Raw genomic sequence first — 25,165 nt, 5'->3', positions numbered from 1 at the left:
TTGAAAACTTAGTGAGAGGTATGGGGCTCACTGAAGCTAGATGCTACTTGTTTGAGAGAACTTAGGAAAATCTGAAGCATGGGCCAAGACAAGCCATTCCAACAGAAAAGCCACTGGAAACAGCTTGGGTATTCAGGGCCTCAGGGAATCACCAGGGTGGAGCAGACAGTGTGATCAGGTTGATGGTGTCTCAGATATGGTGCTTGCCTGCTGGCTCTGTGGCTCTGTGGTTCTGTTGGGGAAGGGCTCAGAAAAGGAACAGTGGCCCCTGTCAGCACTTCTGTCTAGGAGAAAGCTGCCCCCCAACTCTTGCCCTGATACCAGATAATTCAGTACTTCCCTTTATGTCTCTGATGCCTTTCAATCTGCTTGCTCCTGCACTGGAATTCAGAGGGAGTGAGTCTGAGTAAGTCTCTGCATGGACCCTTTAAGAGGAACTGCTTAACTGCTTGGGACTCCGAAGTTTAAGTCTCCCCTCGTTCAAGCTTTTTAAAAGAAAATTTTGTGTTTGCTCTCTTAATGTTTTTGCCCCTTTTCCTCTTCTTTCTGCTGCCTACAGGCTCTCATTATTCACCACTACACTAAACCTTCCCTGTGACAGGCAACCTAGCTGTGGCAAAAACCCATCACTTTTCTTGTTACATTAGCTGATTTCTGTTGTAGTACTTGGTATTCGCTCTCTCTCTCTCTCTCTCTCTCTCTCTCTCTCTCAAGAGTCTCTCTCTTCTTAATTGCTAATATGTCACATTTTTCCCTCTGGTATTCTGATACCATTGCCCCCCCCCTCCCCGATCCAGTTCTTGTGTCAACCATTTAAATGGAGATACGTCATAGAGTTTTGTTCGTGACTCTATTTATTCATACTGTATTTCGTCTTCAAAGCTGATCTCTACCAAAACTGAATTATCTGTGACCAACCACCAAATACAAACATCAAACACACACATACACACACTCACACACACATAAATATGGTGTTCTACCTGTATTATTTAGTTATTTATTTTTGGTTAGGTAGAGTCCAGGTACCCCAGTACAAAAACTGTGAATCATAATATTTTTTTTCCTGTCTTACTGATAACATTCTGTAAAATATCAAAATCTGTTAATTCTGTGTCTCACCTCTCTCTCTTCCTTCTACCTCTCTCTCTAGCCCATGATGTTTGCGCTAGATTAGGCCCTTATTTTTCACCTGGCCTGCTATACTCCTTTGATAACTGATATCCCAGTTTCTGCTCTGGTCATTTGCCCTCTCTCCTTGGTGCTACTACCAGTTATTTGTCTAAATCATGGGTCTCAGCATTTTAGTACCTGGTTATGCGCATCATTGACTCCCAGTCACCAGAGCAAGCGAGCTCTGATTCCTTACATAGCATACACTGCATTTTGCAGTCTGGTCTCTCCTGGTCTGCTTGGCCCAGCTTTTACTGCCCTCACCTTTATATTTAAGGTTCCTGCAATATGAAATTTTTTATTTTCCTTAAAAGGTCATGCTGTGGAATACCTCTATGCTTTTTTACTCCTGTTCTTTTATCTTCCTGAAATTTATTTTATTCTCCCTTCACCCCTCACTCAACCCGTAGGTTCAATCAAATTTCGTCTCTACCCTGTGCCCCCACCCACATTCCTCAACAACAGAGTTAATAATTTTTTCCTTAGCTTTTCCTCTCTTTGCATAGGTTTTTATTGCTCTTACCAAATTGCATTTTTATTGCTTATTTTGTCTTTCTTAAGAAGCATGAGATGTTTGAGAGCAGTCTTAGGTTCATTTATCTTTGTGTCCCCAACACTTAGCAAAGTGTTTGACACATCGTTAACACCTTGTAAATGTCAATTAAACAAGTAATCGGACTAAATTAGTATATGGCTTTAGGTATGGTTTTTACAGGGGAAGTTAAGAATCCAAATACTTAAGTTCATTACTGTCCTTGCTTCAAAAATGAGTTTTGATTACTTGGTGGAATTTAGTACTGACCGTGTTGGGCAGAAGTTGTTGGAAAGAAAATGAAATGCCTGCCAAATTAGAGTATTAAATATCAGGTAATTAAAAGTTTTTCTGAAGCCAGTCTTAAGGTATTTGTATTGCACTTTCAAAATATCTTGCCATTCCAGCTTTATACACAATTACACATTTTCAATGGTTGGTTGTTTCAACTTCAAATATTTTCCCATAGAGATAATATTACATATAGTGTTTCAGTATTTCTGTATCAGGTTGTGATCTAGAGCCAGAAGCCACACAGTAATTGAAAACGAAAAGTTTAATATAAACAATGAGGGATTGACTACAATGGATAAAGATGTTTCCGGGTGGGGAAGGGGGTTGCTGCAGTGTGAAGCCGCCATCAGGGGTCTGGAGAGACCCCTGCCCATGGGTTGATGCCATGAGCCTTCAGGTAAGAGAGAATTAGATAGAAGGATCATTCTTCCTCCAGTGTCCCTCCAACGCCCTCTAAAATTGTGGTAGCCAGCATAAGCAGGGCAATGGGAAGGTAGTGCTGAAAAGCAATAAATTGACAACTGGCACTGTTCACCCTTGTTAACTGCTTGAGCTTTCTTATGTTCCAAGTTAAGATACAGCTCTTACAGAAATTAGGAAAAATATATATTGTTTATCTTGAATTCTAGTGCCCAATGTGAATGGTGCAGTTGGATGTAGATGAGAAAGAAGATTGATACCCTATGTGTTCTGAAGTAGTTAATGACATTCTTGGACAAAATATATAGTTTAAAATCTTAATTTCATGTGCCTTGATCTTGATATATTAAAAATACTATTCTTATATCTGTCACTTAAGAATTAATCAATTTTGGCTCAGAAAATTAGAAAATAAGACAGTCTTTCCTATAGTAAATAACAGCCACAGCTGCTGAAGAGACAGAGGAAGCATTGCATGTATATGTTATACATCTTTCCCTGGTTTATTACATTTGTGAGTCAACCAAAATTTTTGAGAATCAGGAATAGTCTGTCTGCTGAGCAAAGATAGGAAACAAGAACAATTTGTTTGAAAGGGGAGCTGTAAAGTGGTGGGAAGAAGGTTTGGGGTCAGGCACTGAGCATGTCAGTCAGTGGAATGAGATAGGCCACTTTATACACGTGTGCTGCTTGCCCACATATAGACAAACATACATGTTGGTAAATGATCCAAGTAGTAGTGTAATAACTTGGGAATACCTCGGTATTATGAGTCAGTTCTTAGGGTAAGAGTTGGCATGAATTTTTGTTCCAAAAGTTTAATAACAGATACAACTTCATTAAATATGCATAGTCCTGTGGACTCTTCTAAACATTTTTTTTTTGTCATTATATGAAAATAAAAGCAGGAATGAAAGCATTCTCTTACCTCTCGTAGAGGATCCTTAGGAATATTAATGACAGAATAGATGTTTAATGAATCATGACCAATGTTTGTTTATATTTGGGTCTATAACTTAAGAAGAAAGGAAAGATTTAAGATTGTCTGATGTCTCCTATGTAATATGACCTTACTACTTATTGTCCATCTCTTCCTACCCATTTCATGAGCATCTCTTTTTGTAGTTATCATTGTGTTTTATATTTTACCTGATATTAGTGGACACCTAGAAGTTTTTTAGAGAATTTACTGTATCATCCATTCTTCCTAGCTGTGAGAGGTGTGGGAGAAGTCAGAAGACTGGTATATCAAGGATGGGGGTAGGTACACCCTAACCTCCCAGGTGTGAGGCAGTTGTGACTGACAGTTACACGTGATAGGTTATGCATGATACTGACAGTTACACATGATACTGACTTAGATATTGGACTTACCACACTATTGGCCTTCAGAGCCTCATTCATACAATAGAGGACCTTATCCCTGCTGAAGAGCAGGCCAGAACTCCGAAGTACAGACAGGGGATTTGAATTCATATTTCCAATTACTTTCTAATGAACTCTTAAAGGATTCAGCTGTCAGATGCCTCTGATGGTCAGGTGCAGGGTTGGGGGTGGTGTGTAGGTCAAGTTGGATCATCACAGGTCCTCTGCCTTCAATACTGTCTCTTCTAAATATTTCAACATTCTAGAGGTAAGATTTGGGGTTCCGATTAGGTCCACTAGTTACCATGTAATATAAAATATTTGAATCACTGTAGAATGTTTGGTGTTATAACTCTGGCTAGATTGCTAAAAGCAAGTGGTGTTAGAGTCCCTGCTTAGTCATAAATGAGGTTTTCTTCTTTTTTTCCCCCCAGGTTTTTCTGAAGAGTGATCGCGTGGCCAGAATGGTTCAAAGTGGAGGATGTTCTGCTAATGACTTCAGAGAGGTGTTTAAGAAGAACATTGAAAAACGTGTGCGGAGTTTGCCAGAAATTGATGGCTTAAGTAAAGAGACAGTACTGAGCTCATGGATAGCTAAATATGATGCCATTTACAGGGGTGAAGAGGACTTATGCAAACAGCCAAATAGAATGACCCTAAGTGCTGTGTCTGAACTTATCTTGAGCAAGGAACAGCTCTATGAAATGTTTCAGCAAATTCTGGGTATTAAAAAACTAGAACACCAACTCCTTTATAATGCATGTCAGGTAAGTGGCCCACAGTGTTTCCCATTCCTCTCCTGACTGAGAATGAACATCAGTTGTGTACAAGCCAATGGAAATGTACTTTACTTTTCATAATCACTTTGATGGAAAAGTTGAATGAAATTGAATTTCAATAAATCAAATAATGATATTTTAAAAAAGATCTGAAAGAATTATTTGATAGAGGGAGAAGAGTATCAGTATATTTTAACCAGTAAATAATTGTTCCTATGTGCCCTATTTTAGAGCATTCTATTTGTGCCTATTGGGTATATATGGGACATGTCTAAATAGTAGAATGGAAATCATCTGTTACCTGAAGAATCTTGGCAATTTATAATAAATAGTTATTCCTCAGTGCAAAATAATTTTAAAAATATAGTGCTAGTCTTCTGAATTTTAGAAAATATCTAAAATTTCAGATATTTTTTTCTTTAACCTAGCTAGGTAAGAATGAATTGAAGATAAATGCTAAGCTGCATAATTTAAAGATGATACTGAATAATATATTTTCTGTTCTTATTCAAATCATACATATGAAAAAGCTGAATGAAATAATCATGTTTATTCCTTGTCTTTCATCTTTGGACCCTATGATTTGTCTAATAATGTATTGCGTACATATTTGCATTTTGTTTGCTTATTTTAGAGGTATAAATTATTTAACTATGTCCTAATATACACATTAAATTGATAAAATTCTGGTATTTAAAAGTTTATCATTTCATTAAGAGTTACATTTCTGAACTGTACATACATGTACGTTTATTTTTAATCTTTTTACAGATCTACTTCTCTTAATTTTGGTATTCCAGCTATATTGTTTACTTTGAATTACTAATTTTAGATCATTTAAGATAACTAAATTAACAAAGTTAATTAGTAATAAAACAAATGTGGCTCCTTAACCCTGTGAACAACTTGTTTATTCATGTTAATTGTTTTTAACTCTGTTATTATATCCACTGGCGGTTTGATAACAGTAGTGGATGACTGTAAAATCACAATCTCCTGTTTTAAAAGATAAATGCAACTGGAACATTTTATTTTTAATAAAACAGTAGTGCACTTATACAGTTAAATATTGATGAACACAGTTTGTCATAAATATCACAGATATTTATTGGGTGTTTATTCAAGTCAAAAACCTTGCTAGGTGTTGGGGAAATCAAGCTGAGCAAAATAAAATATTTTTCTCCCTATACCAATGTCTAATAGAGCAGATAATCTAACAGAGCTAATAGAAAATGAGTCTGTACAAGAGAGTTTATACTGGATGTTACGGGGTCATAATTATAATACCTATGGACTTATAGTTTATTAACTCAAAATGTCTTCAAATTAATTTTTTGCTTGCTTTTTAAAAAAGATCACTTCTAAAGCAAGGGTGTGGATTCCCTGATTTATGTCCTCTGTGATTTGGAACACACTTCTAATTCATATTTTTTTTTTATAACAACAGATTTATTTATTATTATTTTTTAGTTCTATCAGTATTTGCCTTATATATTTTTGATGCTCTGTTAGGTTTGTACATATTTAGAATATGTCATTTTGCAAATTAATTTCTTTGTTATTTTGTAAAGTCCCTCATTTTTTTCTGTGAAGTCCACTTTATCTTAATTTGAGATAGCTACTCCAGCTATCTTTTGATTAGGATTAACATGGGGTGTCATTCTCCATCTGTTTACTTTTAACCTATATGACTCCTTATGTTTAAAGTGAGTTTCTTGTAGAACACATATAATTGCATCTTACCTTTTTTTAATCCAACCTGGAAATCTCTATCTTTTAATGGGTTTGTTTCAACTATTCATATTTGAAGTGACTTAACCTGGATTAAGTTGCACAGTCTTTGCATTGCCACTTCCTGCATTTGTTCTTTGTCTCCCCTCCATCTTTTTCTGCCTTCTCTAATTTAAGTAATTGATCATTTTATGATTCCATTTTATATCTACTTTTGATGTACTACTTATACTTGTTTTGTTAAAAACTTATTTAGTGGTTGCCTCTGTACATCTCAAAAATGTACAACATATATTTTTAATAATCTAAGTCTACTGTCAAATAACACAATAAAGTTTTAAGTATAATGCAGCTGTCTCATAGTAGAGAATACCCAATTTCTCCCTCCCAACTCTTACAACATTTATGTCATTCATTTCATTGTGTGCTATAAAATTTTAGATCAATTAAGAAAATAAAAGATTAGATTTTACCTTAATTTATTTCTTCTCTAATACTCCAGTTTTTTCTTTATGTAGATGAAGTTTCTAGCCTATATTGTTTTTTCTTTTTTATTCAGCTTATTGGGGTGACATTGGTTAATAGGATCATGTAGGTTCCAAGTATACATTTCTGTGACACTAGATCTGTGTATTGCACTGTGCTCCCACCACTCAAAATCAAACCATCTGTCAGCAAGTTCAGGCCCCCTCCGTATATCATTTTTCTGTATCTCTGAAAGGCTTCATTTAGCATTTTTGCATGGCAGAACTACTGGTGATGAATGCCCTCAGTTTTTGTTTGTCTGAGAAAGTCATTGTTTCTCCTTCATGTTTAGGGCATAATTTCATTGAATATGGAATGATCAGGTAGCTCTTTTCCTCCTTCAACACTAAAGATTTCACTCCACTTTTCTTCTCGATTGCATGGTTTCTGATGAGAAGTCTGATACAGCTCTTCTTGGTTCTCTACAGGTAAAGTATTTTTGTCCTCTGGCTTCCTTCAGTATTTTCTCTTGCTTGGTGTGTTCTGAGCTTCCTGGATCTTTGGGATGGTGTCTGTCATTAATTTTAGAAAGTTTGCAGACATTACTAGGTCAAATATTCTTTCTGCCCCATTCTCTCTTCTCCTTCTAGCGTTAATTACAGTTTTGATGCAGTCCCATACTTCTGGGATGTTCTGTTTGCTTGGAACTTTTTTATCTTTGCATTTCAGAATGTTTTCAACTTTTCACATCAGAACCCTTAACATATTAATAATAGTTCTTTAAATTCCTTGTTTGATAACCTCAACATCTCTGTCGTACCTAAATCTGGTTTCGATACTTACTTTTTCCTCTCTAGACTGTTCCTTTTTTCCTTTTGGCATGCTTTGTAGTTTTTCTTGAAATCTAGACATGTTGTATGAGTAACAAGAACGGAAGTATTTTTGTTAATCTGACTAGGGGTTGGGCTATGTTTAATGTTTGTTGTAGCCATAGGTACAAGAAGCTTCAGATTCTTCTAGTATCCTTGTCTTTGTCTTTTCTCTTGAATTTGGGTTTCCTGAAGTATTCCTCCTCAGAAAGGTTCTGTGTCTTACATTTCTTTTAGCTTTAATTCACTGTTATTCTACTAGAGCTGTGTTGGCATTGTGGTAAGGTGGTAGGAAATAGGGTGTGTTCTGTTACCTGATTAAGCCTCTTTCAGTGAGCCTATGTCTTGAATTTGTAACCTTTACAAGTGTTTCTGTCCCTTGTCTAAGAGTATCGCTTCTTTCCTCACCCATTTTCCTGGTTGAAGAATTTTCAGGCTATTTTCTTGAAGTCTTTTCCCCTGTTCACTGTTCACTGGCAAAGGCTGTCCCCCTTGTTAGGGAAGAGAATTTAGGAGATTTAACAATGGCTTTTTCTCCCTTCTTCCTGCCAGATCCACACAGGGAGTTTTCTTAGGTCTTTACTATAAGAACTTTATGGGGTTACTGGAGAGGAAGCCCACTGAAGTGTGGGAGCCTTTTTATGATTGCAATCCCAGGATAGTCTCACTTTGCCCTTAGCTGCTAGTAATTATTCCAGGTTACTAGTCAAGTAAGTGTCCCTACTCTTTATGGCATCCACTGACATCTGCTGCAAAGTGATGTGCTTCTTTTATTTTGCCTGTTTTTCTGCATTTGAGGGTTAGTGATTTGCCTTGCAACCTCTGTTCTCTGACAAGTCAAAGCAAAGTCTTTGATTTTCAGTTTGTCCAGCTTTTTATTTTCAGAACGGAAGTGACAATTACCAAACTCTTCACATGTCTGAATTGAAATGGAAATTTCTTTGGTTTTGAGATTTGTGGGAAAAAAGCTGAAGGCTTATTTTTTGATTGGCTTAAAAACAAAAGAAATTACAAATAAAAATAATTCTCTAAATAAAGAGCTTTACTCTGGAATAACAATAATTTTTAGCAAATGAATGAAATTATGAAAATGGATCAGTAGGAAAACAGCTGAGATTTTATTTTTCCCTTAACAGAGGTCAAAAAAGAAAGGATGATAAAAATCACAGAAAATAGCCTGTCCCTAAGTAGGAAAGGAATAGTCTGAGAAGAGGGGATAGCAGAGCAGGGCTTGGGGCAGCAGAGAGAGGGTCTAAAGCAAGGTGAGCTGCCTGCACCTAGCTCCAGGTAGACATCAGTGAAATGTCCTCCACTTTCCCTGTGTCTCAACAACAGCTTTGAGACTCTTGCTAACTATAACATTCATCTGTATTTGTTTACCCTTATCTAGTCTCATGTTTTTGTCTAGATCGATCCCGTAGGAAATCTCAAATTTGTGTTGCTTGCTTTAAGGCCTGCAGTTCAGGATACAACGCTGTTTTGCTAAAATGTGCAGCATAGCACTGACCAGCCAGTTGGTAGCTGTATGGAGACTTAAGAAGGAAGGGACATGAATGAGAAGGGAACAGAGCCAGGGCTGCCACCTGATGTTGACAGTAGCTGCTTATGGTTGTGCCTGTTGTCCCAGAGTTGTAGGATTAGCATTTGTAATGGAAAACAGGAAGCTGTCTTCTGAAGAAGTGTAGGTGTTTGCATTACTTCTGGTAAAAGCCAAGAACTTAAGAATTATCAGAACTAAGGCATAAAGGAAAAACTCTTAAAACATTAATATAGAAGATATAACAATTAAGTTATGAAATATGGGATAGTTGAAAGAAAAATTATATTTTACCAGAAAAAATTTAAAAAGTAAAACAAGTATACCGTAGATTAGCTACTGTGCTATTAAAGCTGCCCTTCACTCTGATTTTTTGACTTGAGAATCATGTGTCTGCATTGGTCCATATTCATAGAACAAAATATTAGGTTAAAAAATAGAAAAGAGCTCAAAGTGTGCTTTCTAACATGAGCCACAGAATACAAGACTCTGAAATTGTTAGCCATAATTTACTTGAATCAGAATATTAGAGGTACAGTAAAATAGCAGGAAAGAAGGAAGAACAGTCTGTCAGTAGAAAGTTTAATTTCATAATAATTTTAAGGAAGTGCAGTGAAGTTCAAGTTAATATAGTTATACTTTTAGATAAACAATTGATGTTAAAGCTATGCTTTTTATAGTTGTAAGTTAATAATAATTTTTATTTCATGTAGTGAAAATGCTATTTCTTCAATGGTACTAGTAATAAATCAGTTACCTTTCCTTGAATAGAAATTAAGTGTTTATTAAAGATTATTTTAAAATATGACAAAAGCTAATATAGTATGCTCAAATCAACTAATTGTTAGCCTGTTCTCCATAATAATGTAGGGAATATAGATAATTAGAAATTGTGTGCCAAGCACTGTGTTAAGTGCTAGGAATGCAGATAAGACCTAGTTGTTTGCTAGATTTGTTTTTTAAAATATGACATTTTTATAAATGCCACAGTGGTGTTGGGTAAGTCCCTGGCTCTACCTTCTTGTGACTTAAGGGAAGTCAGTACTGGGGAAGACTGTGTGATCTATAGGTGGAGAAGATCACCAGAATGAGAAAATGCTAATGTCCTCTGGGTGGAGGGACAAGCCAATGAAGTGTATGGAGGTCTGAAACACGATGGCATTTGGCGAAGTTCTTGCTACTGCTGGAGTAAAGGAAGAAATGGAGCAGTAGTTTGACGTGACATTAGCAGATAGAAGTAAGGGTGACATTAACTGTAGAGACAGACAACCCTAAATATATAAAAATTTTGGCCATTCTAATGATTAATTCCACAGTTTCAGATATCACATATTTTAAAATCTGATCATTCTGAAGATCTTAAGCTTCTCTTTGCTTGCTATGTCCTGAAACATAAAAACTGCCAGTTCATAGCATTTACTTGAATATTTTCTCCAAACATTCTGAGGTACGCAATTATACATGAAGCCCTGACTAGGTAGTTCAGTTGGTTAAAGTGTCCTCCTGAAACTTCAAGATTCCAGGTTCGATCCCCAGTCAGGACACATACAAGACTCAGTCAATGAATGCACAAATAAATGGAATAATAAATGCATATTTCTCTCACCTCCCCTCTTTTTTTCTCTCTTTAAACAAATTAATAAAAAAAATAGAATTACATGTACATAAAAATATGCCTTGCTAAGTGTCATTTCCACAGCTTTGTTTTCCTAGTTTCAAAGTGAGAACAGATTCTGAATAGTAGAATATAGAGTGCTATATCTACTGTAATTCTCCTCCTCTTCTGTTTTCTATTAAGAGGATTAAGTAACTGATTTTTACGGCTATCTAAATTCTTATCCTTTTCTGCCAAAAGCAACCTTCATTAATCTTTTATACTCTCATTGCATTAACTGAAGAAAGTGATTCACCCTCATGTACCCAAGAGTCAAAACAAAGTTAAATCTTCCTCTCTAAATGTCCCCATTCAAATGCCTTACAGTCTTAAAGAACTGAATTAAGTAACACTACCGAACTACTGTGTATTTTAAGTGATGAGTAGTAATATTTACAAATGGTTAAGAAGTAGTTTTCAAGTTTATGTCTCCCTATCCTTAAAAATTTTAGCTTTGGAGATTAAGCACTTTGGGTTTAGGAGTTTTAAAGAAATCAACAAATACAGGCAGTGGCTTTGTTTTCGTTTCTTTAAACACATGGCCAGGAACCACACCGTGTGTTTAAAGAAAGAGAATGAGAAACATGACTGTTCCGAGGAAAGTGGGATCGGTCTTTCACCACTATCATACTTTCTCTTAGCGAGTAGCATGAATTGATCATATATTACCTTTAACTTGTCCCTTTCAGGCAGAAATAAAAGCATTTTCTACAGAGAAAATTACATGTGATAACAAAAATCTCTTTGAAAGTAGTAACATAAAGCTATGGAATAGGTAATTAGCATGGTATATTTTTCATGCATGTGTAATTTTCAGTCTCAGAATGCTTGAAAAAAATATTGAAGTAAATGACATTAAGTAGCAGTTTTTATGTTTTAGGATACAGCAAGGAGAAACTTATGACCTTAAGAATGATTAGTTTTTATAATATCTGATTTTTGAAGTTCATAATTGGAATGGTCATAATATTTATATACATATCTATTTTTAAAATATTTGATATTATAAATTAGATGAATATGATTTCATTCAAATGAATTTGATTATCTGATTAGTATAAGAATCAGTATCCTCCCTGAATATTAAAACTTTGTGAATACAATTTTAATATATCCTTAAATCAAATTAAAGGTTTTTATCAGTGCTGCTTTATTTGACTACACATTATTTTGATTTTTACCGTTGACCTACATGTAGAGGAACTAAATAAGAATACTCCTAAATAAAGTTTCTCCTAAACTGTTCTAATTTGTTTTTGTCTTCTCCCAGATCTCAACAGATCACAAATATAGGCTATGTTCAGACATGCCTTGCATTTATTTTTAGATTTTTTTTTTCTTTAGCCATATCTAGTCTATAGAAGTTTGGGTGTTACCCAAGTTTCCCCCTTTTATAAATGATAAGAGAACACAGATCTACAGCAGTGAGGCATCATTGTAGTAGTAATAGTAGGTAGAAAAAGTATTTTTATTTTATGATCTGTTTTAACTATTAATGAATAAAAAATATTGAATATACTGTTCCAAGTATAAGTGCTTATATCTTTTTCATGATTGTTAATTACTGTTAAAATGTTCTGTAAATTAAATTGAGATATATACATAACATATATGTTTCATTCAAAAATGCTTATTGAATGCCTTGTAAAAAATGTTAGTTACTGGGCTAAGGGAAGAAAATACAAAAATGACAAGATTTGGTGGTTCTTTCCCTCAAGGTATTTGCATGTAGTTAGGAGACAGACAGACATATAAACAAAATGTAATCAGTATATCAGTGAAATGTGTATATGGGACACCTGGCTGGCAATAACTTAATTCGATATAGGATAGTTTGCATAGGTTTCTTTAGTGTTCTACCCTGGCTGCGTGGTAGCATGACCTGAGGAGCTTTATGAACCACTGGATGCCTGGGCCCCCCCTCTGACTAAGTGAAACAACACATGAAATTATGGCCCACTCGCAGTTTTTTGCATTACATTTATTGGGTGACATTGGTTAATAAGATTATGTAGATTTCAAGTATACAGTTCTCTGATACGTGATTTGTGTATTGTGTTGTGCGCCCACTAGCCTAAGTCAAATCTTCTGCCATCATGTATTTGACCTCCTTACCCTTTACTACCCCTCACATATGGGTGAAATCATATGGTTCTTGACTTTTCCTGTCTGACTTAATTCCTACATTATGCTGATGCAGATGCATAGCTTTGGACTTAATGCCATGGTCACATCTAACTGTAGGGGAGGATGAGAAACAATCTAGTTGTGTGCCTAGGAAGAAGTGATTTGGTAGTGTGGCGTTCTAATGAAAGTTTAATGAAGGTTCTAAGGAGGCAGAAATTCCTGAATTTTGGAAGATGGATAGAAATTTTAACAGAGAGAAGGAAAATAACATTTACAAAGGCAAATGAAAAGGCTTGGAATGAAAAGATTAGGAAGGTTGGTCGCGTGTATTGCTGGAGTAAAGGGGATAAAGCTTAAGAGTTATTTAGGAAAGTACTTGAATGTTAAGGGCCTTATATGTTAGTTGGAAAAGTTTGGAGTTTATATGTGACAGGAACACAGTTGGGCTACTAGCACTGAAATGACAGGAATAAATGGGGTTCTGGAAAGATCTTTCTCTGTGGTCTTAAGAATGGATTGCATTTGGTCCATACTCTATTTTACCCCACCTGTGAGCTTGGCCCAGCATTGTTAAAACAAAAGTGGACCAAGATCTGCATGTTAATCTTTCATGTAATTTCCAGGTTCTGCTCTTTTTCCTGCTATGGTCCTGTTTTTTTGGTTTGTTTTATTTATTTGTTTGTTTTTTAATCTCTGTTGCCTATAAAGTTACTAGACTACTAAATTTCACTTAGGAGTCTGTTTTCACGTCCTCTTGGATCCATTCCCTGTTTTGTGCTTCAAAATTCTACCTTGCCCCCACACTTGGGAACGTCGGCTTGAGTCAGGACACTGGACCACCTGCTTGCCAGCAAAGGGACAAGGTGCAATTCCAGGAATTCAGACAGAAACTGGGAATGAACTTGGGTCTGTATCTCAAGACATACCATTTTTTTAGAACTATGAGTAACACTCACCTACTCCTCTCCTTCTGCCTTGTAGAAAAGATAGTATGCTTTGATGGCTCCATTTACATTTACATTGTCTACATTTATGTGATGCAGTATTGATATTAACCATCATCTGATGGAGTATCTCTGGTTAAGGTGTTTATTAGTTGTACCTACTTTGGTCAGGCACTGTTGTAGACTCTCAGTGTATAATGTTTCCTTTTCTCATGGAGTAACATTTATACCAGGGGAAGTGGTACAAGGGAGAAATCAAGAGTTCTGTTCTATACATGCAATTAAATGAAATATTATATGTCCATGTGGAAATGGCAGGTGGAAGTTGGATATACAAGCCTGAAATTCTAGTGAGAGATCTGGGTTGAAAACACAGCTTTGGGAAGCATTTAGATACAATTAGTGTTGTAAACTATGGGATATTATGAGATCATTTCAGGAGAGTCTGAATCTCAAGCAGTTAAAGGGCCCAGGATTTAGACCCTGCACAAAAGGAAAAGAGATAGTGGTCGTAGGAGCAAAACCAGAGAGTGTGGTTTCATGGGGGCCAAAAGAAGACATTTCAAAGGGTACAGTGTTTATCTGTGCTACATGCTACTCAGAGATCAGGAAAGATGACAATGAAGTATCTTCGAGTTTGTCAAGGTGGAAAATACTGTTGACTTTGACAAGGGAAGACTCCATGGAGTAGTTGGGAGCATACCTGACTGGAGCAGGTTAAAAGAAGAACCAAAATGATAGGAAAATAGAGTTAACAAAAATTTTCAGGGAATCAGCCAGTAAATGAAGAACATTTTATAAATTCCTTCTATATAGCACACTGAAATGTACTAACATAGGATAATAAGACCTATTTCATAGGGTTGCTCTGAGGTTTAAATTCAGTAATGTTTATAAAAATTAGAACATTGCCATATGTGACAACTTGGATGGATCTTGAGAGTATCATGCTTAGTAAAGTATGTTAAACAGAAAAGGACAAAGAACCATATGATTTTACCTGTATGGGATATAAAACAAAAAGCAACAAATGAAAAAACAAAACAAACTCAGATACAGACTGCAGCATGGTGGTTACCAGAGGGAAAGCGTTCGGGGGAGAAGAGGGTAAAAAGGGTCAAATATGTGATGGGAGACCAGCCTTTGGGTGGTGAGCACACAATGGAGTATCCAGATGTTGTTGTATAAAGTTGTATATCTGAAGCTTAATGTTACTAACCAATGTTACCTCAATAAATTTAATAATTTTTAAAATTATTTTTTGAAAAGCTTAGAATAGTCCCTGATATGTACTAAGTGCTGTACTAATTTACCTCTTATTAGTCCTGACAAAGCTAGAAGTTCTCTAATTCATTGATAGTGTATTTTTTATTCTATTTCCTGCTAAACACTCTCAGTTTCAGCATTATTTCCTTAATGTGAATGTATATTCAACTAGCGGGGTGAGTATAGTGAGTAAACTGCTTGAAAATACTAGTTTATTACTTTTGTCTGGAAGATAAAATATTAATATCAAATGAAATACTGAAGAAAATTTAATGATATGTAAAAATTTGCGAAATTATATCTACCATTTCAGAGAATATGCATGCATATTCTCCAGGCTATTGAAGTCCCAGGGTTTTTATGTTTGAGGTTAAATTTCTTATATTCTTGCTTTTGAACATTTGATCTATTATTTAATATAGTTTAGTTCAGTTCACATAGGGTAATTTTATATCTAATTAACTCATTCATCTTCTCCCTACTTTTAAGTATTCAAAAGAAAGTGTGTTTTGGGAAATGCATTTTTAAGAATCTATGAGAATCCATGGCAGAATGGGTATTTCTGAGTTAGAGTTTTTATACATAATTTAGAAGATAGATATAAGGGAATTCTTTAAAAACTTTTTCTCCAGCAGACAGAATGCTACCTGATTCATACATAACATCATACAAGAAATGTGGTCTTCAGAGAAGGGGAATAATTTCATTTTCTTATGTTCTTTTTTCTTTTATGAAATTACAAAACAAGTTTTAGTTACCTTGTAGTTGCTGGCTAATTCTCCGTCATCAAGAAAAGGGGAGGAAGGGTTTTTTGTTTTTGTTTTTGCGAAAGATTGCTTCAGGGAAGATGAGTCAGCATGGAAGGGAAGTTAGGGTCCAAGAAACTTTTAAATACAGGAATTATTCTTTGTAATTGCATTAAAATTGAGACTAGTTTTGTGAGTCCCACGTTTAGATATGGATTTCGTTAGGGTAGGGTACACTAATAGAGGGCATACATTTCAGTTTCAGGTAGAAGTCATAAGTATTGGAGAAGTATCTGCTTTGTTACTAAATGATTGGTTAAAGAGTCTTAGAAGATTTGGAGATCGATCTGGGTAATGAGGTGTGTATGAAGAGAGTCGCAGGTAGGAGAAACACAAGTGAAATACATGATTAGTAACTATAACATGTTTGGTAAACAGAAAAAAAATACTAATTTGTATAGGTAATGGAAATTACCCAAGAGGTTAGAAAGTTAGATTGGCATAAAACATTGGAGAACCTGAATAGTAAGCTTAAGTTGTTTGGGTATCATCTCTCTCCTTCCTATTTATTCTCATCATTTATTCCCTCTTCTCCTTTCTCTTCCCTTCCCTTCCTCCCTTCCTCTGAGATTCTAGCCTGATCAAGGGTAGTCAGAATCATGTAGAAATGGAGCCATGTTGAAGAATGAATGGTAAAGATCAGTTCAGTTTTACTTTGAGGTCATTAGGAGGTGTCTGAAAGGAAATGCTTTGCCTTCAGTTAGAGATGGAGAGCTGGACCTCAGGAGAGAGGCCCTTTATGACTTTGTATTGAGAAATGACTGTGTCTAGAACAACCAAGGACCAACCATGTCTGCTTGTAAGCTGAGATTGAGGGGGGCCAGCACATAAAAGAGCAGGAATGACCAGAGTTGGTAGTGTAGAGTTGTGCTCTAAATCTATGATATATAATTAGTGATTCAAGTGATGGTAGAGAATAAACAGGTATATTGATAAATAATTTGCTAATACTTGAAGCTTTTGATCAGTGTTTTAAGGCTACATTGGAAAACTCATGCATATATGGCACTGTCAAATAAACACCGGGCAACTAGAAAATTATATGGTAAAGTGTTGGATAGAGTATTCTTTTGGAATCAGTGTTAAGGTGTGCTGGTTTTTTTATGGTGGGTTATTTTTAACTCAACAGATTTATAGATAACATAAATATAGTAGACCAGCATATGAATTAATCTTAGGGAAAACACTATATTTTCACAATAGTGCAAATCCTAATTTAGTTGTATTTTTCATGCTGAAGGATAAAAATGAATATTACAAGAAAAAAAGTATAATATTTCTGAAAAGCTACGCCATAATTAGAGTGGGGTCTCAGAGGAAAAAAATGAATTGATTTTGTTCGTGGGTGAAAGAAGGGCACAAGTGACTAGGGTTAGCATGTACAAAGGCATCATTATGGGAAACACAGCCATTAACCCCCCCTTTCTAGTGATCAGCAATATTAATATAATGACAATTATTCTCGTTTTAAGACATAGATTAATCAGAGAGGGCAATGATTCTCAACAGTGCTGTAAAAAGCACTTTCTAAGACATCTTTTTTTAAAAAGGTATGAGCAGATTTAATGAATTCAAATATTTTATATATATACATATATATTTTATTGATTGTGCTATTACAGTTGTCCCATTTATTTCTCCCCTTTATTCCCCTCTGCCCTGCACCCCCCTCCCACCAGCATCCCCCTCTCCCTTAGTGCATGTCCATGGATCATACATAAAAGTTCTTTGGCTTCTCCATTTCCTATACTATTCTTAACCTCCCCCTGTCTGTTTCGTATCTACTGTTTATGCTTCTTATTCCCTGTACCTTTCCCCCCATTCTCTCCCCTTCCTCTCCCCTCTGATTTCCGTTTCTGTAGATCCATTCCTGTTCTAGTTGTTTGCTTAGTTTGGTTTTGTTTTTTAGGTTCGGTTTTTTAGGTTAGTTGTGAGTTTGTTGTCATTGTCCTATTCATACTTTTTGATCTTTTTCTTAGATTAGTCCCTTTAACATTTCATATAAGGGCTTAGTGATGATGAACTCCTTTAACTTTACCTGGGAAGCACTTTATCTGCTCTTCCATTGTAAATGATAGCTTTGCTGGATGAAGTAATCTTGGATGTGGGTCCTTAACTTTCATGACTTTTGAATACTTCTTGCCAGCCCCATTTTGTCTGCAAGATTTCCTTTGAGAAATCAGCTGATAGTCTTATGGAAACTCCTTTGTAGGTAGTTGTCTCTTTTTCTCTTGCTGCTTTTAAGATTCTCTCCTTATCTTTAATCTTGGGTAATGTAATTATGAAGTGCCTTGCTGTGTGCTTCCTTGGGTCCAGCTTCTTTGGGACTCTCTGAGTTTCCTGGATCTCCTGGAAGTCTATTTCCTTGGCCATACTGGGAAAGTTCTCCTTTTTTTTCAAATAAGTTTTCCATTTCTTCCTCTTCTCTTCTTCTTCTGGCTCCCCTATGATTCAGATGTTGGAACATTTAACGCTGTCCCAGAGGTTTCTAAGCCCCTCCTCATTTTTTTGAATTCTTGTTTTCTTCGTTCTCTTCTGATTGAATGTTTACCTCTTCCTTCTGCACCAAATTGTTGATTTGAGTCCCAGTTTACTGTTGGCTTCCCTTTACTGTTGGTTTCCTTTATATTTTTCTTTATTTCACTTCACATATCCTTTACTTTTTCCTCCATTTTGCAACCTTACTCAACCATTTCTGTGAGCATCCTGATTACCAATGTTTTGAACTGTATATCTGATAGGTTGGCTATCTCTTCATCGTTTAGTTCTGCTTTTGGAGCTTTGATCCATTCTTTCATTTGGGCCATATTTCTTTGCCTCAGTGTGCCTGTTATGCTGGGAGGGGCGGAGCCTTAGGTATTCTCTAGGGTGGGGCAACCCAGGTCACTGCATTTTGGTGCTATATTGGGGAAAGGGGTCCAAGAGGGAACGATGCTGCTTCCTCAGCTCTCAACAGACTTTATGTCACTTCCCCCACTACCCATAAGCAAATTTGGCCTTTCTGGTGCTTATTCCTGGGCAGGTGGGTTTGTGTTTGTTCTGGGACCCTGTGGGTCTCTCCAACGAACTCTCCTGCGAGGCTGGGAGTTTCTCCCACTGCTGCAACCCCACAGGTATGTATTATAGTCAGAGGTTTTGATGCTTTGTTTTCCTGCGCTGGAACCCTGGATTGCTGATCTGTCTTGCTCCCCAGCTGTTCTTCCTGGTTTATCTGAACACAAATGTGGAACTGCCAGCTGTCTTCTGACTTACTTGGTCCTCCAGCTGCCACCTTGCCCCATGTCCTCTCTGCCCCGGCTGCCTGTCTCCACCCTTCCTATGGTCTGGATAAATGTTTCTTCTTTAACTCCTTGTTTGTCAGACGTCCATACAGTTTGATTTTCTGGCAGTTCTAGTTATTTTTGTTTTTAAATTTGTTGTTGTTCTTTTTGTTGTCCTTCTTTTGGTTGTGCGAGGAAGCAAAGTATATCTACCTATGCCTCAACCTTGGACAAAAAGTCGAATCAAATATTTAATGTTTATACTTTTAAAAGCACTGGAAGAATGATATAAAAAGTTATAAAATGAAGCTTTTAGGTTAAACTTAATAAAGTTATTTTTATGCTGTGTTTAAAATGTTCTTAATTGTCAAGTAGTTGGCCACCAGCACAGGCTTTGGTCTTCCCCACAACTTCTTGAAAAGGGAGATTTGCTAGTCTCTGAGATCTTCTGTATTCTCAGAGCTGTTTCCATAGAACACAAGAGAAGTAGAACAAGGAGAGCCTAGTATTTGAGATTTTCAAGTCAACACCAATGGACAGCTGCATCAGGTCAACATTTTCTCTACCCCCTCAAGCTCCATTTTTTCCTTCTCCTTTTTTTATTGCCGTCCAAGTAGTTGTCCCCATTTTTCCTCCATTACTCTCCCCTGCCCTACCTACCCTCCACCTTATACTTTCAGTCCCCCCACCATTGTCTTTGTCCATGGGTCCTTTATACATGTTTCTTGTCTTGACTCTTCCTCTTCTTTCCCAAGTTATCCTATTTTTAATATTTTTCATCTTCATAAATCCATCCTGATACTGTTAACCAGGAAAAACATCTCTTTCATCACTGAATTCCCACAATACTTGACCAGTAGCTTTCTTGTGGCAATTATATTCTATCTTACATACAGTTTTTACTGTTTTTTATAAAAAGTGAACTTCTGGAAGGCCACATTTTTTTGTATCTACCGAAAAACTTGCAATAGTGCTTGCTGTACAGACAGTGTAGGAAAAAAGCAAATAGAGTTAATAAAGCAATTGTAAGCCATTCAAGTCAACATTGTTAAGACCGTATATCTTATCATCCCTTTGCAAAGAATTTAACAAATCTCTGTAAGGGTAGGATTGAAGATGTGTAGGTCTGAGTTGGCTGTTTTTCATGTCTTATGTTTGAAAGCCATTACAGCCTCTTTCAGAACAAATGACTAAGAAGCTTCTATACAGAAAAGTCTCCTAGAATCATGGGTCTTTATCTCTTTTGAATTAAGCACCCTTTGAGAATCTTTGGTAAACTATGAAATTTAAATAATTCCCCAAGGAAAAACAATGCATATTTCTACCGAATTTTTCCCATAACTTGAATAGATTCATAGACCCCAGAAGGTTCAGGTTAAAATTCCCTAGCCTAGACAATTTTGAGTGTGGAAACAGTAATCCCTGTGTGATGAACAGGAGGAAAATAAACCTACATTTTCTGTGCTAAATATTTGTCAAATCAACGAAACATTTTGATAATTAAGTGGTAAAATGTTCTGTATAATTGATACTAGAGGCATTGCAGAAAATAAAGATACATTTGGGCATCTGTTATGGTCAGGGTTGAATGAACCTCTTTAAAAAACTTGGAAAATATTCTGTGCCAAGAAAGAACATCTGTGAGGTAAGTAATCTATCATCACCAAGTGTTGAAATCAGGAGTTTAAAGTAAAAGCAAACGAAGTTCAGGTAAAGTCCTTGTAGAGTGAAGACTTGCCTCTAACCCCTACCACAAACTCCAAAGTCTACATATCCCCATTTTCTTATCTCATATCCCAAATCTGTTACTAGAAATGTGTGTCACAAACATTTTAGTCTAATACCTCACATCTACAAGCATCCATTCAGGCTTTTCTTTTTTCTTCTCTCTTTTTTGAGGGGAAAGGGATTGATATTCAAAACCATTTTCTAAACAGTTCCAAAAGAAAAACAGTATTTTCATCATGACAATATGTGCAGCTGCACTGGCAAAATGAGGAGTACTTGAAGTGGCTGGGGAAATACTCCACCACAATAAAAAGTACAAAGAGCCTTGGCCAAGGACTCTCAGTACATGAATTCTGGTCTTCCTCAACTATGTAATTCTAGGTTTTACCCTACATGACCCTAGATTGGGTTGGATGTGGACTGTGAGGGAAAGAGGTCAAAGATGACACCTAGGTTTTGGACTTGAACAACTGGGTAAATAGACATGCCATTTATATGACACAACATTACAGTAGTCCCCCTTACCAACAGGGAGTATGTCCTGAGACCCCCAGTAGATCACCCTGAGACCATGGATGGATAATACAGAATCTTATATATACCATGTTTTTTTTTCATCTACATACAGACCTATGATAAAGTTTAATTTATATGTGTATTTTTGAGATGACGTGGAAACCCCTTTACAATAAGGATTTACTTTAAAAAATATTGCTTATTTTAAACCTTGTTTTAAAGTGGATTTGATTTTTAAAATCAACTTGGGAACATACTTGTTAGAAATATAACCCCAGAACTTTCTTTTAAGTTAAACAAGTAGAATTCCCATTTGTGCTGGAGATAGAATGATCTTTGCTTTCCCTGTCATTGATCTGCTTAAAACTTTTTTGGGGGAGAAGTGGGGGAATGTAAACATTACTTTATTATTTCCTTGGTTGGTGATCTTATTACCCACCCCTCTTCTGTGTCCCACTGCCAAAAGCATGTATGACAACTGACCAAACTTTTCAGCTCCATGCACTTCCCTTCCTTTTCTTTTTCATGATATCTTTCTACAAAAGAGGTAAAACCTTTTAACTTCTCATTGTTGTAGAAACCAACTCCATACTGCCTAATGTTGCCATGAATATTAGCTTATGAAGTAGCCATACCTCTCTCTCCAGCCCATCTCCCAAGTCTCCCTTCCCTGGACCCCGAAGTGTTTCATTTCCCACACCAAACTCCAGACTTTTGGTGAGCACTTAATGGAATATCTTTCCCTTTTCTTTACTCTCCATATACATTCCAACACCATTATCCTTTTGTCCTGGTTTGCTCCTACTTATGTTTTTCCTTTTTAAGGAAGTTTTTAAAGGTAACATGTCAGTTTGTTCTTTAACAAGTGGACAAATTAATCTGCACTCTCCTGGGTGTTTAATGTTGTGCTCAGTACTAACTCAATCTTTAGATGGATCTTTAGTAAGGCATGATTGCATTGTGTGGTGCAGGCTTTCTTTTTCTCTTTTATTTTAAATCCACACCTGAGGATACGGGATATGTTTATTGATTTTTAGAGAGAGAGAAGAGGAAGGGAGGGGGGAGAGAGACCAATAGATGCAGACATCAATGTGAGAGAGAAACAGTGATTGGTTGCCTCCTGTACACACCCTGGGGATTGAACCTACAACCTAGGTGTGTACCCTGACTGGGAATCGACCCCGCAACCTTTTGGTTTACAGGACTATGCTCCAACCAACTGTGCCATCTGGCCCATGCTTGTTCATGCTTTCTAAATGATAAGAATAGGAAAGGGGAAGGAATGAGTTCGTAGAAACGCCTGCCTGCTTCACATCTGTAGCTCCCAGTGCATCCCATAATGTGCATGACTCAGAGGTCTGCCTCAGTTTGTTTTTATAATGAACTAATAAAAGATGATTGAATGAATAATTGGGAGGAAAGGAATCATGAGAGAAGTTAAAGGAAGTTACAGGAAAAGTTAAGGAGTATTTCAGTGGAGAAGCGAAAGTAATTTTCCATGTAAATGGAAGACATCTTAAAAATGATGATAGAATGCCTTTTCTTGCTTTCAATCAAATTTAGAACAAGAATGAAATTCTAATGTGGTGTTAGTCTGTGAAAGAATGGAAAGACTTCTTGTCAGTATGAGTTTGTTGGTACTAAAATGAGGCATAAATGAAGACTGAAATGGTAGAAAATTATATCAATCAATCATATAGTGCTTTTATAGTCTGGCACTAATACAAACTTGTTATAAAACTGAAGGGACTATTTTTTTTAAAAGAACAAAGAAATAAGTGAAACATTACTCAGTTTCTCACAGTCCAGATATGCATTCTGGTAATTCAAAGGAACAAAACAGGAGATGTATCTACCTGAAGCTACTTAGGAGTAACCTTTATGAATACGGAAGGGTGGGCTGAATAAACTTAATAACAGTTTCACACAACCTGAAGAAAGTGAGGATTTCTTGGTTTACAGTTGTGTACAGGTTGGGCAAAGAATTATTACAATTAGATTTTTTGGTAAACTGAGCTATTAACCTTAGAGATTTATTAACTTTTTTTGTGAACTAAAACACAATGATAAGTGCCCAAGAAATTTAATTGGACTGCCAATCTAATTAAACAGTCTTCTCTGTTCTCTTCTCAATAAGTAGCTGAGAAAATTTATTTTAAAATGTTTTGAGTCATTTACTTTTTGCTTTAGTCCGTAGGTCACTGTAATTAAGTAATTGCATATGTATAATTTCTGGGTTGGTTTTTTTTTTTTAAGCTGGACAATGCAGATGAACAAGCAGCCCAGATCAGGAGGGAACTTGATGGTCGGTTGCAAATGGCAGAGAAAATGGCAAAGGTAAATTATTAACTTTGACATACTATACAACATTTCTTTCTTTAATTAGATTTCTGTGAGCAGAAAGAATTTTGCATAAGTAAAGTCAGCATAATTTTACCATTTTCCCCTCAACATGCATACCTCTGAAGCCCAAATATCTGAATGTATATTATCAGAACACAGCAAATGTGAAATATTTAAATTCAATGATAACTTTTGCAGCTTATTCTTAAAACAATGCCCAAATTTCTCAAACGGCCTAATTTACAAGAATTTTAATATTGCACTGACTATAACATAATCAGGGAAAAAAATCTTTCTGTGAAATTGTACACTATACCTCAAAATGTCCAGCACAGTGCTTGGCACACAGTAGTGTCAACTAATATTTGATTGAATGATTTGAGTGTATGAAAAATGCAATTTGAAGTGTAAGTACAGAGTCTGGCAGATAGTGTGTTCAATATAATACAGTAGTTATTTTATTGTGCGATCACTGTGTTCTATAAATAAAATAGATTTCAAACAAAAGCCATGAATTTCTTTTTAATATATAAAATGTATTAGAGAGAATGGGACTCCATTGTCTAATTGTTCAAATGGGTACATTAATTTACTTCAGTGGTACCAAAGTTCTCATTTCTCCCAATAGACTCCCAATTATAATTGAGGTTATAATGCTATTGATTATTCTGAGAATAAGTAATTTTGCCCTTTGTGCTATGCAAAAATGAATATTTGATGGATAGATTCTCTCCCTTTTACCCTCTGTCTCTCTGCACAACCTTCTCTCTTTAGGGACTTTTCTTCATTTAAAAAATTAGATATTTTATATATATATGTGTGTGTGTGTGTATATATATGTGTATATATATATACCTAATATACTTAATATAAAAATACCTAATATATATATACACACATATATATACACACACACACTACAGTGCACAGGTCTTTAGTTAGCCCTATGTATGTGCATACACATTATATAACCACTTCTCAAATCAAGAAATTGAAGTTTTTAACACTAGAGAAGACACACTTCATACTGATTTAACAATTGCATTTTTGTTCTTTTGCAAAGAAAATATGTATTTTTGAATCTATAAGTTTTAAGAATACTATTGCTTTTAATTAAGTGTTTATTAAATAACAAAGTAGAGAAACAGTTGAAAACTTGGAGGTAAAAAAAATTTTTAAATGTAAGAGAAATTGGGTAATAGAGATGACAGTAAGTTGTAAAAACCAAGTTAGAGATTTAAGCAAAAGTAGGTTTACAGTTGTGAGTACATGAAACAGAGTTTATTCACTATTGTAATCATCATAACCTCTGTCCCTTTTTCCATCCGAAGAACTGTAAACCTACTTTTTCGCACC

The 25,165-nt window shown here is 35.8% G+C and overlaps 1 protein-coding gene across 9 annotated transcripts in view; it reads left to right on the top strand.

Moving 5' to 3' along the window:
* Nucleotides 1-25,165, top strand: part of CADPS2 (calcium dependent secretion activator 2) — a 561,256-nt gene that overhangs the window by 210,580 nt on the left and 325,511 nt on the right. For all 9 annotated transcript variants that reach the window (XM_054564129.1, XM_054564128.1, XM_054564130.1 and 6 more), the window contains exons 3-4: nt 4,219-4,551; nt 23,723-23,803. In XM_054564129.1, coding sequence (XP_054420104.1) covers nt 4,219-4,551; nt 23,723-23,803 — 414 coding nt within the window. The remainder of the gene's footprint in view (nt 1-4,218; nt 4,552-23,722; nt 23,804-25,165) is intronic.

Source organism: Pteronotus mesoamericanus, unplaced genomic scaffold (genome assembly GCF_021234165.1).
Source record: "Pteronotus mesoamericanus isolate MK-2021 breed Mesoamerican mustached bat unplaced genomic scaffold, CSHL_Meso_final scaffold_85, whole genome shotgun sequence".
NCBI lineage: Eukaryota > Metazoa > Chordata > Mammalia > Chiroptera > Mormoopidae > Pteronotus > Pteronotus mesoamericanus.
The sequence above is the reverse complement of the archived record's forward strand: the minus strand, read 5'-3'. Positions and strand labels throughout refer to the sequence as shown.